This window comes from Piliocolobus tephrosceles, chromosome 4 (assembly GCF_002776525.5).
Source record: "Piliocolobus tephrosceles isolate RC106 chromosome 4, ASM277652v3, whole genome shotgun sequence".
Lineage (NCBI taxonomy): Eukaryota > Metazoa > Chordata > Mammalia > Primates > Cercopithecidae > Piliocolobus > Piliocolobus tephrosceles.
The window spans coordinates 118,470,578-118,484,952 of NC_045437.1; the positions used below are offsets into that span (position 1 = coordinate 118,470,578).

The following is a 14,375-nucleotide window of genomic DNA, read 5'->3' on the forward strand; positions in this document are numbered from 1 at the left end:
ATCCCTGGGCTCAAGGGATCCTCAGCCTCCTAGACTTTAGCTAAGACTAAAATATTCATATTTTCTTACTGAACTGACTCTTCCTTTTATTATATAATGCCCATCATTATTCCTGATAATATTCCTTGTTCTGAAGTCTGCCTTGTCTAATAAACAGCCAATCCTACTTTCTTTTGATAAGTATTTGCATACAGTATCTTTTCCCGTCCTTTCAATTTAACCTGTCTAAATCTTTATATTTAATATGCGTTTCTTGTTGACAGCATATAGTTGTGCTTTCATTTTTTTAAATCCCATCTGAAAGTCTTTGTTTTTTAATAGATGTGTTTATGCCATTTATATTTAATTAAATTATTACCTGTTTTGTCGCCTTTGGTTTTTGTTCCTCTCTTCCCCATCTTCCTACCTCCTTTTGGAGTATTTGAATATTTTTAACTTCACGAATTAGTTTATCTTTGTGTGTGTGTGTGTGTTTAATGGTTGCTCTGGGGCGTTATAATATACCTACCTATCTCAGCATCTATTTAGAGTTGATATTGTAATTCTTTAAGTAAAATGTACCTTTACAACCATGTACATTTCTTGATACTTTCTCAATTTTGTTATAATTGTCACATTTTTGGCCTTTTTTTTTTTTTTTTTGAGACGGAGTCTCCCTCTATCGCCCAGGCTGGAGTGCAGTGGCCGGATCTCAGCTCACTGCAAGCTCCGCCTCCCGGGTTTATGCCATTCTCCTGCCTCAGCCTCCCGAGTAGCTGGGACTACAGGCGCCCGCCACCTCGCCCGGCTAGTTTTTTGTATTTTTTAGTAGAGACGGGGTTTCACAGTGTTAGCCAGGATGGTCTCGATCTCCTGACCTCGTGATCCGCCCGTCTCGGCCTCCCAAAGTGCTGGGATTACAGGCTTGAGCCACCGCGCCCGGCCGGCCTTTTTTTTTTTTTTTGAGACAGAGTCTTGCTCTTTTGCCCAGGCTGGAGTGTAATGATATGATCTCCGCTGACTGCAACCTCTGCCTCCTGGGTTCAAGCACTTCTCATGCCTAGGGACAGGGTTTCACCATGTTGGCCAGGCTGGTCTTGCCTGGCCTCAAGCAATCCGGCCACCTCAGCCTCCCAAAGTGCTGGCATTACAGGCTTGAGCCACCACACTTGGCCTATCACGGATAATGTATTATATCTACATATATTAAAAACCATACCAGACAATGTGACTACTTTTGCTTTAAATGGTCATTGAGATTTTAAAGATCTTAAGGGAAAAATTGTTCACTATGTTTATCCGGATATTTACCATTTCTGTCACTCTTTCTTTTTACTGAAGATACAAGTTTTCTCCTCAGCTCACTTCTTTTTAACCTGAAGAACTTCCAGTGTAGCCTTTCTTCCCGACCACAAAGTTTCCTACTTTCCTTCATCTGAAAATGTCTTTATTTTGCTTTCATTTCTGAAGGATAGTTCCACTAGACATACGTATTCTTCCTGTTCTTTAATTTTGGTACTTTTTTTTTTTTTTGAGATGGAGTCTTCCCTTGTCACCCAGGCTGGAGTGCAGTGGTGTGATCTCGGCTCACTGCAACGTGTGCCTCCTGGGTTCAAGCAGTTCTCTGCCTCAGCCTCCTGAGTAGCTGGGATTATAGGCGCCCATCACCACATCCAGCTAATTTTAAAAATATTTTTAGTAGAGATGGGGTTTCACCATCTTGGCCAGTCTGGTCTTAAATTCCTGACCTTGGGATCCACCTGCCTCAACCTCCCAAAGTGCTGGGCCAAGGCGGGTGGATCACTTGAGGTCAGGAGTTCAAGACCAGCCTGGCCAACATGGTGAAACCCCATCTCTGCTAAAAATACAAAAATTAGCCAGGCACCCAAATAACCCAGTTATTTGGGTGCCTGTAATCCCAGTTATTCTGGAGGCTGAGACAGGAGAATCACTTGAGCCCAGGAGGTGGAGGTTGCAGTGAGCGGAGATCGCACCATTGCACTCTAGGCTGGGCGACAGCGCGAGACTCTGTTTCAAAAAAAAAAAAATAGTTTTTCTGTGCTGTGAACTTTCATCTTTCCATATTTGAAATATTAAAGGGCTTTACCTCATGGAGTATAGTTATAGTAGCTGCTTTAAAGTTTCTTTCTGCAACATCTGTATCATCCCAGAGCTGACATCTATTGATTGTCTTTTTCTTTGAAAATTGGTTCTATTTTCTGGTTCTTTGTATGCAGAGTAATTTTTTTATTGTTTCCTTGACATTTTATTCTATCTATCTATCTATCTATCTATCTATCTATCTATCTATCTATTTAGAGACAGGGTCTTGCTTCTTGCTCTGTTGCCCAGGCTGGAGTCCAGTGGTACAGTCACAGCCCACTGCAGCCTCAACCTCCTGGGCTAAAGTGATCCTCCCACTTCAGCCTCCTGAGTAGCTGAGACTACAGGTGCACTGGCACCACACCCAGCTAGTTTTTTGTATTAATATTTTCTGTAGAGATGGGGTTTTGCCATGTTGCCCAGGTTGGTCTCGAACTCCTGAGCTCAGGTGATCCACCCAGCCTCCCAGAGTGCTGGGATTACAGGCGTGAGCCACCGCGCCTGGCTATCCTTGATATTTTAGTGTTATGTTCTGTAGACTGTGGGTCTGTATTATAATCTTTTGGAGAATATAGATGTTTTTTGTTTAACAGGAAACCCTGTAGACCACAGGTTCTGTGTGATCTTCTGTGGGTAGTGGTTTCAGTCTTAGTTTAGTTAGGTCTTTGCTTCTTTGGTTTTCTGCTATACTGCTTGGCACCTGTCTCACTCATGCTTAGCTCAGGGGTGAATCTCTGTGTTTACACACAGAATTAGGAATTTCCCTTTTCCTGCGCTCTTCTCTTTTTTTTCTGAGATGGAGTCTCGCTCTGTCATTCAGGCTGGAGTTCAGTGGTGCGATCTTGGCTCACTGCAGACTCCGCCTCCTGAGTTCAAGTGATTCTCGTGCCTCCTTCCCGAGGAGCTGGGATTACAGGCATGTACCACCACGCCCGGCTAATTTTTGTATTTTTAGTAGAGATGGGATTTCACCATGTTGCCCAAGCTGGTCTTGAATTCCTGACCTCAAGTGATCCACTTTTCTTGGCCTCCCAAAGTGCTGGGAATACAGGTGTGAGCCACTACGCCTGGCCTTCTGTGCCCTTCTCTTTGGGATTCATCCCATACTCACTGGACTACACAGGCCTCTTTTCCTGATTCTCTGGCCAGAAATACAAGGTTTCTTATGGAGTTTTAGCCAGCTTTTCTACTGCACCACTGAGCAGGTCTGGGATTGGTGCAAAGCCAGGAGAGCAAAAGGATAAAAAAAAAAATAGGAAACTTATCCCCTTTACCAGTCTTGTCTGCAAATTTTGACTCTCCTTCATGTCACCTGCCTTTGTTTGGTTTTCAGAGTCGTCGAGTAGTTGCTTCCATATTTGATGCAGTGTTTTCACTGTAATTATCAGGAGACACAGCCTGTCTTGGCTTACCTCACCATGCCAGAACTCCCCAGAATGTTCTTTTTTTGATCACAGGCAGGAGTTTTCCCCCATCAGATGCTCCTAAGAGCCCTCTGTCATTGCAGGTTTTGGGTTATTAGGCACCTGTAAAGGTGTGGGTTTCTCGGGAAGGAAATGTCTGAGGAACTCCAGGGTCCTTAGAGAGAAGTGTCACAACTCCAGGGTCCTTAGAGAGAAGTGGCATGGATCTCTTCTCCCTCTTGTTACAAAAGACAGAAACCCAATCCCAGCCGGCTTAAGGAGGAAAGAATACTTGCTGGCGTCTGACCAGGAGGGCAGGAGTGTTGCCAGGAATTCTTCTTTCTCCTCTCTTGGCATTGCTTCCCTGCATCGAGTTCGTCTCAGGCAGTCCCCTCCAGGGGTGACAAGGTGACTCACCTTGGCCTTCATCCCCCCAGTTTAACAACCCCAGAGGACAGCAGGTAGCTTTCCTTCAGTCGTTCCAGCAAACGTCCCAAAGTTCGCACAGGACCAGTGAGGGTCACATGCTTATCTCTGAATCAGTTCCTGAGGCTGAGGGCATGGAATGTGCTGCTTGGCCAGCCTGGATCAGATGCTCAGCCCAGGGCCAGTGGGGGCAGGGGTGTCAGTTCACCTGGACCTCAGGGACTGACAAGGGGGATACTAAAGTATGCATTCTTGGCCGGGCGCGGTGGCACACGCCTATAATCCCTGCACTTTGGGAGGCCAAGGCAGGCAGATCACTTGAGGTCAGCAGTTTGAGACCAGCCTGGCCAACATGGTGAAACCCCATCTCTACTATAAATACAAAAATTAGCTGGGTGTGGTGGAGGTTGAGGCGGGAGAATTGCTTGATTCCATCTCAAAAAAACAAGATATGCATTCTCAGCCAGGCTAATATTACCGCAAAGGAAGCCAAATACCTGAGATGTGACAGTGGTTTATCAGATTGATAGTATTGTCTGTTGGACTAATTTCATGGGGCGAGAGGGATTAGGAAAAAATGTCTAAAAGAACTTCTGTGGGGACTGTAATTTTTAAAAAAGGTTGAGAAACACTGCCCTGCAGGAATCCGGGCGCTGTTACCAGAAGAGGAGGGAGGATACCACGCAGCTGAAAACAGCACCTGCCCACTCTAGGGGCGTTGGAAGCTGAAACCACTGGCAGGCAGGAGTAGGCCAGTGTGAGGCACCTGCTCAGAGGGGTTTGGTGGGAGCCGCATAGGGTGCTGGCCCCGCAACGCTGAGCCTCTTCCCCAGTCTCTGGCCCAGGAGTTCTGGGTTGAAGAATATACTGCAGGAAGCATGGAGAGGACCCTGACCCAGCCCCTCTCTGCTGTCTCTGTTGCAGGTGAAGAACGAGGTGGAGAAGCTCCCCCGACAGCAGCGGAAGGAGAGCATGAAGCAAAAGATGGAGGAGCATACGCAGAAAAAGCAGCTTCTTGTGAGTCCCTGGCCTCAGCTGTGGAGTGCAGGGACTGGTGTGAGACCTGGAATGGTGACCAGGCCCCCTCTCTGCCTTTGCCCAGTCACTGCCCCTCAAATACCCTGTTCTGAATACCTAAATCTGGCCTCATCCTTCATGGCCCCATTATCCCCTCTTCCATGCAGCCTTCCTTGATTGCCTTGCCTCCAACTGGAAGTGAGCTCTTCCATCTCTGGATACCCCAACACTCTACATTGACCACCCTCCCAAACCCTTAGCACCTCCTACCTTGTTTTAGGGTTATTTATTTGTAAGTCACATCTTGTTGACCAACCCAGTATATTCCCCTGCCCTCTTGGCATCTTTAAGTCTAAAGGACATCAAACTCATGATGTCCCAGACCTAGTCCTGTCATGCTCTGAAGGGTGCCATTTTCCTTCCTTTCTGGCCCATCATTCCTGACCCCTCCTTTCCCTCCAGTCCTTCATCACCTCCTGAAGCATGGTATGTATGTTTCTTATCTCCTGTCTCTGGATCTATCAACTTGTCACCATCTCCATGACCCCCCAGCCACTGTCCAGTGGCCTCCCAGCGAGGCTTCCTGTTGCTGTTTTTCCCCTGCAGTTTCTTCTTTTCTGCCTGCAGGTGTGATCAATTTGAATTCCAAATCTGATAACAGCACCCTTCCCCCCACAGCCCTGTGCCTTAAAAGCCTTCATTGGCTCCCGCATTGTCCCTAAGATAAGCGCTGCCTCTTTGCTGTGCCCTGGCTGGCCTCCCCAGCCTCCTTTTCATCCTGTGCTGGAATGCTCCCGTTTTCCCCACGAGGGGGTCTTTGTGTGTTCTGCTTCCTCAGCCTCCAAAGCAGAGAGAATCTTTGAGTCCACATTTACAAATGCTTTCTACGTTACCTGGTTCAGCGTTCATAGCTTACCATGGTAGGAGCTGTTCATTTTCCCATTCACAGAAGAGGAAACAAAGACCGAGAGAGGTGACATTGCTAAGTTCACAGTCGGGGAGGGGGTCGAGGCCTCAAGCTTGTGTTCTCTCTGGAACACCCTATGAGCTGTCCTGTTACAGCGCAATTAGGAAGAGACTGCGGACTGGTGAGGCGGGGCACACAGGCCCGGGTCCACGCAGAGGGACAGTAGATGGTGTAGCCTGGAGGAGGCAGTTGCATGGAGAGCTTTGAAGATACGCACATTTTTTGGCTTGGATTTTCTGCTTCTAGAAATCCTGAGGGAATCTAAAAATCCTGAAGGAGTCATCACAGAGGTTCACAAACACTTAACTACCAGAATATGAAGCAGCACTACTTTAAAAATACATAACACCTGGAAATACCGTGTTGTTTATTGGATAAAAAACATCCATAGCATGAAATTTTTCAGCCATTGAAACACATATGATAGAAGATCACATTATTTATTTGAGATGGAGTTTCAAAAGTGGGAGTTTCCTCCCAGTTTTTTTTTTTTTTTTTTTGAGACGGAGGGTCGCTCCTTCGCCCCGGCTGGAGTGCAGTGGCCGGATCTCAGCTCACTGCAAGCTCCGCCTCCCGGGTTTACGCCATTCTCCTGCCTCAGCCTCCTGAGTAGCTGGGACTACAGGCGCCCGCCACCTCGCCCGGCTAGTTTTTTGTATTTTTAGTAGAGATGGGGTTTCACCGTGTTAGCCAGGATGGTCTCGAACTCCTGACCTCGTGATCCACCCGTCTCAGCCTCCCAAAGTGCTGGGATTACAGGCTTGAGCCACTGCGCCCAGCCAAGATTTTTTAAAATAATTGTTTAAAACTGTGGTAAAATAGTCATAACATAAAATATACCATCTTTCCCATTATTAGGTGTACAACATAGCGGTGTTAAGCATGGTCTCACTGTGCGGCCATCACTACCATCTATCCCCAGAACTCTCTCATCTTGTAAAACTGAAACTCTGCACCCATCAAACCGTAACTCTCCATTTCTTCTCCTCCAACCCTTGCTAACTTTATTCTGCTTTCGCTATGAATTTGACTATTCTAGGTACCTCATATAAGTGGAATCATAGAATATTTGTCGTTTTATGATTGGCTTATTTCATCTAGTGTAATGTCCTCAAGGTTCATCCATGTTGTTGCATGTGTCAGAATTTCCTTCCTTTTTAAGGCTGAATAATATTCCATTGTATGGATATAACACATGATGTTTATCCATTTATCTGTGGACGGACACGTGGGCTGTTTTCATCCCTTGACTATTGTGAATAATGCTGCTGTGAACTTGGGTGCTCACATAATCTCTTTGAGCCCTTTTTAATAATTTTTGTAACACAACAATAACAACAGCTATAAATACACTTGTAGAGACATACAGTTGCCAACTCTGGGTGATAGGATGAGTGGAGAGTTTTACTAATTCTGTGGTTTCTAAATTTTTTTATTTTAATTTCTTTTTACTCTTTATTATGGAAAATTAAAAACATAGGAATAGGGAGGCCAAGGTGGGCAGATCACTTGAGGCCAGGAATTCAAGACCAGCCTGGCCAACATGGTGAAACCCCGTCTTTACTAAAAATACAAAAGTTAGCCGGGCATGGTAGTGCGCACCTGTAGTCCCAGCTACTCAGGAAGCTGAGATGGGAGAATCACTTGAACCTGGGAGGCCAAGGTTGCAGTGAGCCGAGATCATGCCATTGCACTCCAGCCTGGGTGACAGAGCGAGGCTCTGTCTCTCAAAAAATAAATAAATAAATAAATAAATAAATAAATAAATAAATAAATAAATAAATAAATAAATAAATAAATATAAGAAAGAAAAGAAAAGAAACATAGGAATAGGTATAATGGCATAATGAACCACCATATACCTATCTCCTAATCTCAGTAATATCACCTCATGCCCACTCATTCACTTCCTGACCCCAAGGTATTATTTTTAATCAAATCCCAGACATCATATTATTTTACCTGTCAAACGTCAGAGAAATAACTACCATACCATAAACACACCTAGCAAATTCAACCGTAATTGCTGAACAACATAATATGTCAGTATTCCAGTTTCCAATTGTTTCATGAATGTCATCCTTTAAAAAAAAAACATTGGCCAGGCACAGTGGCTCAGCCTGTAATCCCAGTACTTTGGGAGGCCGAGACAGGCAGATCACGAGGTTAGGTGTTCGAGACTAGCCTGGCGAACATGGTGAAACCCCGTCTCTACTAAAAATACAAAAATTAGCCAGGTGTGGTGGTACACGCCTGTAATCCCAGCTACTCAGGAGGCTGAGGCAGGAGAATCGCTTGAACCTGGGAGGCGGAGATTGCAGTGAGCCGAGATTGTGCCACCGCACTCCATCCCTGGTGATAGACCGAGACTCCATCTCAAAAAAAAAAAAAAAAAAATTGTTCTTTGATCCAGGATCCAGATGAAGCCCACGTGTTGAAATTGGTTGTTGTGTCTCTAAGTCTCTCTCAAATTTCCCCTCCACTAATTTCTTTTCTGTTTCTGAATTTTCTTCTCTGATCACGCAGGCTTTTCTTCCATAATAGGAAGAGACATTGAGGTGCCCAAGCCAGCTCAGGATAAAGGCCTGTCCTCCTCTCTCACCACAGGACCGGGACTTTGTAGCCAAGCAGAAGGAGGACCTGGAGCTGGCCATGAAGAGGCTCACCACCGACAACAGGCGGGAGATCTGTGGCAAGGAACGCGAGTGCCTCATGAAGAAGCAGGAGCTCCTTCGAGGTGGGGGCGTGCGAGTGGCAGCGCTGTCTTGGCCCAGAGTCACTGTGGACATCCCAGCCCTGGGAAGTGGGGTGGGCAAGAAAAACCTCCCAGGCCTTCTCCATCCCCACAACTAAACATCATTCTTCATGGTGAAACCTGGGGAAAACCCCCACTGAAGTAAGGAACGAGACAAGGACACCAGTTGTCACCAAGACTATTTGACATTATTCCAGAAGTCAAGAGAAGAAAGGAACAGGCATAGAGTAGGTTAATAAGTGAGCTGGGTTTACGGGAGGTGGAGACAGCTTGGCAGGGACTGGGCAACCAGTCTGCCAGGCCATGTGCCAGTCCATTTTTCCACCTTTATCTCACCGAATCCTCACCTAACACTGTGGGGCAGGGCCTGGGTTATCCCCATTTGTGTAGATGAGGAAACTGAGGCCTGGAGAGTCAGCTGCTCTAACAAAATACCACTGACTGGGTGGCTTATCAACAACAGACGTTCGTTTCTCACACTTCTGGAGGCTGGGAAATCACAGTCAAGGTGCCAGCACATGTGTGGTCTGGGGAGGGCTTACTCTCTGCTTCATAGATGGCACCTTCTCCCTGTATCCTCACATAGCGGAGGGGAGACTAGCTCTGGGGTCTCTGGGTTTTTGGGGTTTTGTAGTTTTTTGTATGTTTTGTTTTGTTTTGTTTTGTTTTGAGACGGGGTCTTGCTCTGTGGCCAAGGCTGGAGTGCAGTGGCACAGTCATGGCTCACTGTGACCTCTGCCTCTGAGGCTCAAGCAGTCCTCCCACCTCAGCCTCCCAGGTAGCTGGGACTACAGGCATGTGCTACCACACTTGGCTAATTTGTGTTTTTTGTATAAATGGGGTCTTCTGTGTTGTCCAGGCTGGTCTCAAAGTCCTGGGCTCAAGTGATCTGCCTGCCTCGGCCTCCCAAAGTGCTGGGATTACAGGCATAAGCCAACGTGCCCAGCCTGGGGTCTCTTTTATTAATAAAAAGGCACTAATTCTATTCACAAGGGCTCCACCCTTATGACCTAATCACCTCCCAAAAGGCCCCACCTCCTAATACCCTCACTTCAGGGGTTAAGATTTCAACATACACATTTGGAGGGGATGGAAACATTCAGATCATAGCACTGAGGTTGCACAGTTCATGGGTGATAGAGCTGGGCCTCGGATGACAATATCAGGAAGCCAGGCATTTCAGGGCTGATTGAGAAAAAAATAAATGACCACAAGATGGCAGTAGCATACAAGCAACTTTGCTTGGGGGGCATTTTGACAGGTTTACACGCTGAGGGGGTCCCTTACAGAATGAGGCCTTCTAGAGTTGACGGTGCAGGCCACCATCCAGCAGGGGAAGAAGGCAAAAGAACTCTTGGGCAAGAAGGGGACCTGAGAGGGGGCTCACATGTCTAGATGATGTCGTCCAGTGTGGGGAGCTCAGATGGGGCATCTCTAGGTCAGAAAACTGGAAAGGGCAGCTGTGGCTCGGGGTCTTTCTGGAGCCCTTGGGTCTATTTTCTCTATGACTAGCAGATGTTAGGTGCAGTTTCATGCGGTATGCAAAGTAGGCAGGCTCCAAATGGCTAAATATCTGCTTGGTTTGAACTTTTTTTTTTTTTTTTTTTTTTGGAGATGGAGTCTCACTGTGTCATCCAGGCTGGAGTGCAGTGGCACAATCTTGGCTCACTGCAACCTCCACCTCCCAGGTTCAAGCAGTTCTTCTGTCTCAGCCTCCTTCATAGCTGGGATGATTACAGGTTTGCACCACCACATCCAGCTAATTTTTTGTATTTTTAGTGGAGACGGGGTTTCACCATGTTAGCCAGGATGGTCTCGATTTCCTGACCTCGTGATCTGCCTGCCTCGGCCTCCCAAAGTGCTAGGATTACAGGCGTGAGCCACCGTGCCTGGCCCTGTTTGAGCTTTTTTCTGTAGCTATACACATGGGTTTTGTTTTTGTTTTTGTTTTTTGAGACCAAGTCTCACTCTGTCACCCAGGCTGGAGTGCAGTGGCACAATACTGGCTCACTGCAGCCTCTGCCTCCCCTGTTCAAGTGATTCTCGTGCCGTAGGCTTCTGAGTAGCTGTGATTACAGGTGCACGCCACCACACCCAGCTAATTTTTGTATTTTTAGTTGAGACAGGGTTTTGCCATTTTGCCCAGGCTGGTCTCAAGTTCCTGGGCTCAAGCAATCTGCCCACCTCAGCCTCCCAAAATGCTGGGTCTATAGGCGTGAGCCACTGTGCCTGGCCGTACATACTATGTTTTAGAAATAGCAAGAGGATAGGTATACATTTGAGTTTGGTGCCTGTGGACTTTTGGTGGTCCGGGCCTGCTGTGAGGAAGTAAACAACATGAGGCCAATATCCCAGGGCCATTTTTGGCTCGCTTATAAAACAGGCCTCCTCCAGGCCTTTGATGACCAGTGCAGTTAAGCAACATAAACCTCTTATTAATTAGTGTGGATCAGCAAAACAGGCTTCTTAAGTTTTCGATATTCTGAATAGAGCACAGTTGTTTTGAGAAAAGCCCTCATTTGCTTTTCCTATCCCATGATGTTGGTAAGAACCGCCCTATTTACGGAACTGTGGTTCTGATTTTGGGGTGGAAGCCAGAATCACTATTCTGATATACCAAAAGCAGATACCATTTTGCATGGAACAGGAATGCAGTGAAATAAACAACATTCGCACTGAGCCAAGCATAATCTCCTGTCTCGAAGGGCATGAGATTCTCCCTTTGACTCCAGGTCCCCACCCGGGTGCTGTGCACAAGGGTGGATTAATAGACCTCCAGTGATAAGATGCCAGATGCCACTGTCTGCATAACGCATGCATGGGACATACAGGGGACGAGGATCTCACCCGTTTTTCAAAGGAGGAAATAGTGACAAGAGGCCATTCTGTCTTTTTCATGGGGTCTGCATCTGAGCCCTTCCCACATGCCCATCAGGAAAGTAGAGATGCAGTGTGGATTGCACTTCAAAGTGTCTCCCAAGGACGTCCCCTCCCTCCATAGTATAGCTGTGTCCGTCTGGCAGAGATGGCAGCTGATGCCTAGAGAACCTCTCCATTCCTAATCCCACCGATGGAACTGGGTTCCAGCCTATATCTGCAGTTTCTCTGGCTCCTGACTTTGAGCACTTCCTGCTCTATCATGCTGCTGGGAGCTATCATTCCTTAGGTTTAAAGGAAGTTTCTAGGCCTCAGCTCAGGTCAGCCAACATGGTCTAATGAGGTAGCACATGTGGCGATTCCCGAGCCTAGCAGGTTGGTGATCTCCAGCATGAGGAGGCCAGGCAGAGGAGCGGGGCAGAGAGCCTGTCGGGTCTCTGGATGTGAGCACCTCACCAGGTGTGTGGCATGTCCTCCGCAGACCGGGAAGCAGCCCTGTGGGAGATGGAGGAGCACCAGCTGCAGGAGAGGCACCAGCTGGTGAAGCAGCAGCTCAAAGACCAGTACTTCCTCCAGCGGCACGAGCTGCTGCGCAAGCATGAGAAGGTGAGGCTGCCAGCGGCGTGGGGCTCAGGTCTGCTGCCCGGCCGACCTGGGAGGGTCGTGAGGCTGGATGTGGTGGGGCACCTCTTGGGTGCACACTTTGGATGACAAGTGCCCCCCAAGAGGAGCCAGGGCTGGCTGCAGTGAGGCCCCAAGAGGTTCTCCAGGGGTGTCCTGCTTCAGCTCAAGGGACCAGGAATAGGAGAAACCATGCAGGGAAGCCGATGGCCCAAGCAGCTCCCTCGCTGACTCTGTTACTAGCTGTGTGTGTCTTTTTTTTTCTTCTTCTTTTTTGAGGTGGAGTCTTGCTCTGTTGCTCAGGCTGGAGTGCAGTGGCGCCATCTAGGCTCACTGCAACCTCTGCCTCCGGGGTTCAAGCGATTCTCCTGCCTCAGCTTCCCAAGTAGCTGGGATTACAGGTGCTTACCACCATGCCCGGCTAATTTTTGTATTTTTTTTTTTTTTAGTAGAGTTGGGCTTAACCTTGTTGGCCAGGCTGGTCTCAAACCTCTGACCTCAAGTGATCTGCCTGCTTCGGCCTCCCACAGTGCTGGGATTACAGGCGTGAGCCGCCGCGCCCGCCCGGTGTGTCTTTCTTTTCCTCTTTCTTCTCTTTTCCCTCTTCTTGTCCTCCCTTTCCATTTTCTCTCTGTTTCTCTCTTTCTTGTGCATTCCCTCAGAACTACTTTTAGGTCTCCACTTAAACACCACCTCTGCCGGGAAGCCTTCCCTGAACTCCCCAGAGCTGGTGAGGGCCCCTGATCTGTATGGCCAAAGCACCCTCTCCTGCGGGAATTGTCTGTCTCAGTTCAGCCTTCATAGTGGGACAGTGACAGACAAACCGAGGTCTGGATGCACAGCAGCTGTGTATAATTCCAGTTTCTTATCTAAATGCAGTGATGGAAGTCAGTATAGGGCAATGGGAGTTCAGAATAAGGCTACCCAACCAGGTGAAGAAATCAGGGAAGGCTTCTTGGAGGAGGTGATACCCATGCTAAGCTTTGAAATACAAATAGGTGTTAGGGGAAGGAAAAAATTCAAATGTATCAGGGTTTTTTAAAATATAAATTCACATCTGCCATCACTAATGAGAAACCATCCCCTTTCGTGTACATTTTGCTTTGAGATATTAGCTAATGATGGCATGCCATCATTGATTACATGAAAAGGCATTTAGAAGGTAAGAATCCAAGATATTATTAACAAGAATTTTTAAAGTGAGAACAAAAAAAAATGTTATTAGCGTAGAAGCAAAATAACAGAAGCCTTGCTCTGTTGAACATCGTGGGCCGCGTTGGTCCTGGGCCCCTGAGTGGCGTGTGGGGACCTTTAGCCTGTGTCCACACTCCAAGTCTGGAGTGCAGCTGACCCCAGCCCCCCTGGACATTCCTCTCCAGGAGCGGGAGCAGATGCAGCGCTACAACCAGCGCATGATAGAGCAGCTGAAGGTGCGGCAGCAGCAGGAAAAGGCGCGGCTGCCCAAGATCCAGAGGAGTGAGGGCAAGACGCGCATGGCCATGTACAAGAAGAGCCTCCACATCAACGGCGGGGGCAGCGCAGCCGAGCAGCGCGAGAAGATCAAGCAGGTGGGGGCCGGGCCTGCGGGGTCTGCCAGTGTGCTGGGGTGCAGGCAGGGCCAGGTTTGGTGGGGGCCTGGGCCTTACACGATTTTGGAGCATATGAAACAAGATGCAGGCTGGCTCACGTCTGTAAACCCAACACTTTGAGAGGCCGAGGTGAGTGGGTCACTTGAGCCCAGGAGTTTGAGACCAGCCTGGGCAACATAGCAAAATCCCATCTCTACAAATAATAATAATAAAATTAGCCAGGTGTGTTGGCTACTTGGAAGGCCGAGATGGAAGAATCACTTGAGTCTGGGAAGCGGAGGTTGCAGTGAACCGAGATTGAGCCACTGCACTCCAGCCTGGGCAACAGAGCAAGACTGTCTCGAAATAAAAAGGCTGGGCGTGGTGACTCATGCCTGTAATCCCAGCACTTTGGGAGGCTGAGGCAGGGGGATACCCTGAGTTCAGGAGTTCAAGACCCGTATGGCCAACATGGTGAAACCTTGTCTCTACTAAATACAAAAACTAGCTAGGCATGGTGGCATGGGCCTGTAATCCCAGCTACTCAGGAGGCTGAGGGAGGAGAATGGCTTGGAAGGCTGCAGTGAGCCGAGATTGCACCATTGCCCTGCAGCCTGAGCGACAGAGCGAGACTCTTATCTTTTTTTTTTTTTTTGAAA

General features: G+C 47.8%; 1 protein-coding gene across 1 annotated transcript in view; it reads left to right on the plus strand.

Moving 5' to 3' along the window:
* STK10 (serine/threonine kinase 10) overlaps positions 1-14,375 on the plus strand; it is a 149,947-nt gene that overhangs the window by 120,586 nt on the left and 14,986 nt on the right. The window contains exons 13-16 of the mRNA XM_023218939.3: positions 4,836-4,928; positions 8,503-8,632; positions 12,009-12,133; positions 13,528-13,716. Of these exons, the coding sequence (XP_023074707.1) occupies positions 4,836-4,928; positions 8,503-8,632; positions 12,009-12,133; positions 13,528-13,716 (537 nt within the window). The remainder of the gene's footprint in view (positions 1-4,835; positions 4,929-8,502; positions 8,633-12,008; positions 12,134-13,527; positions 13,717-14,375) is intronic.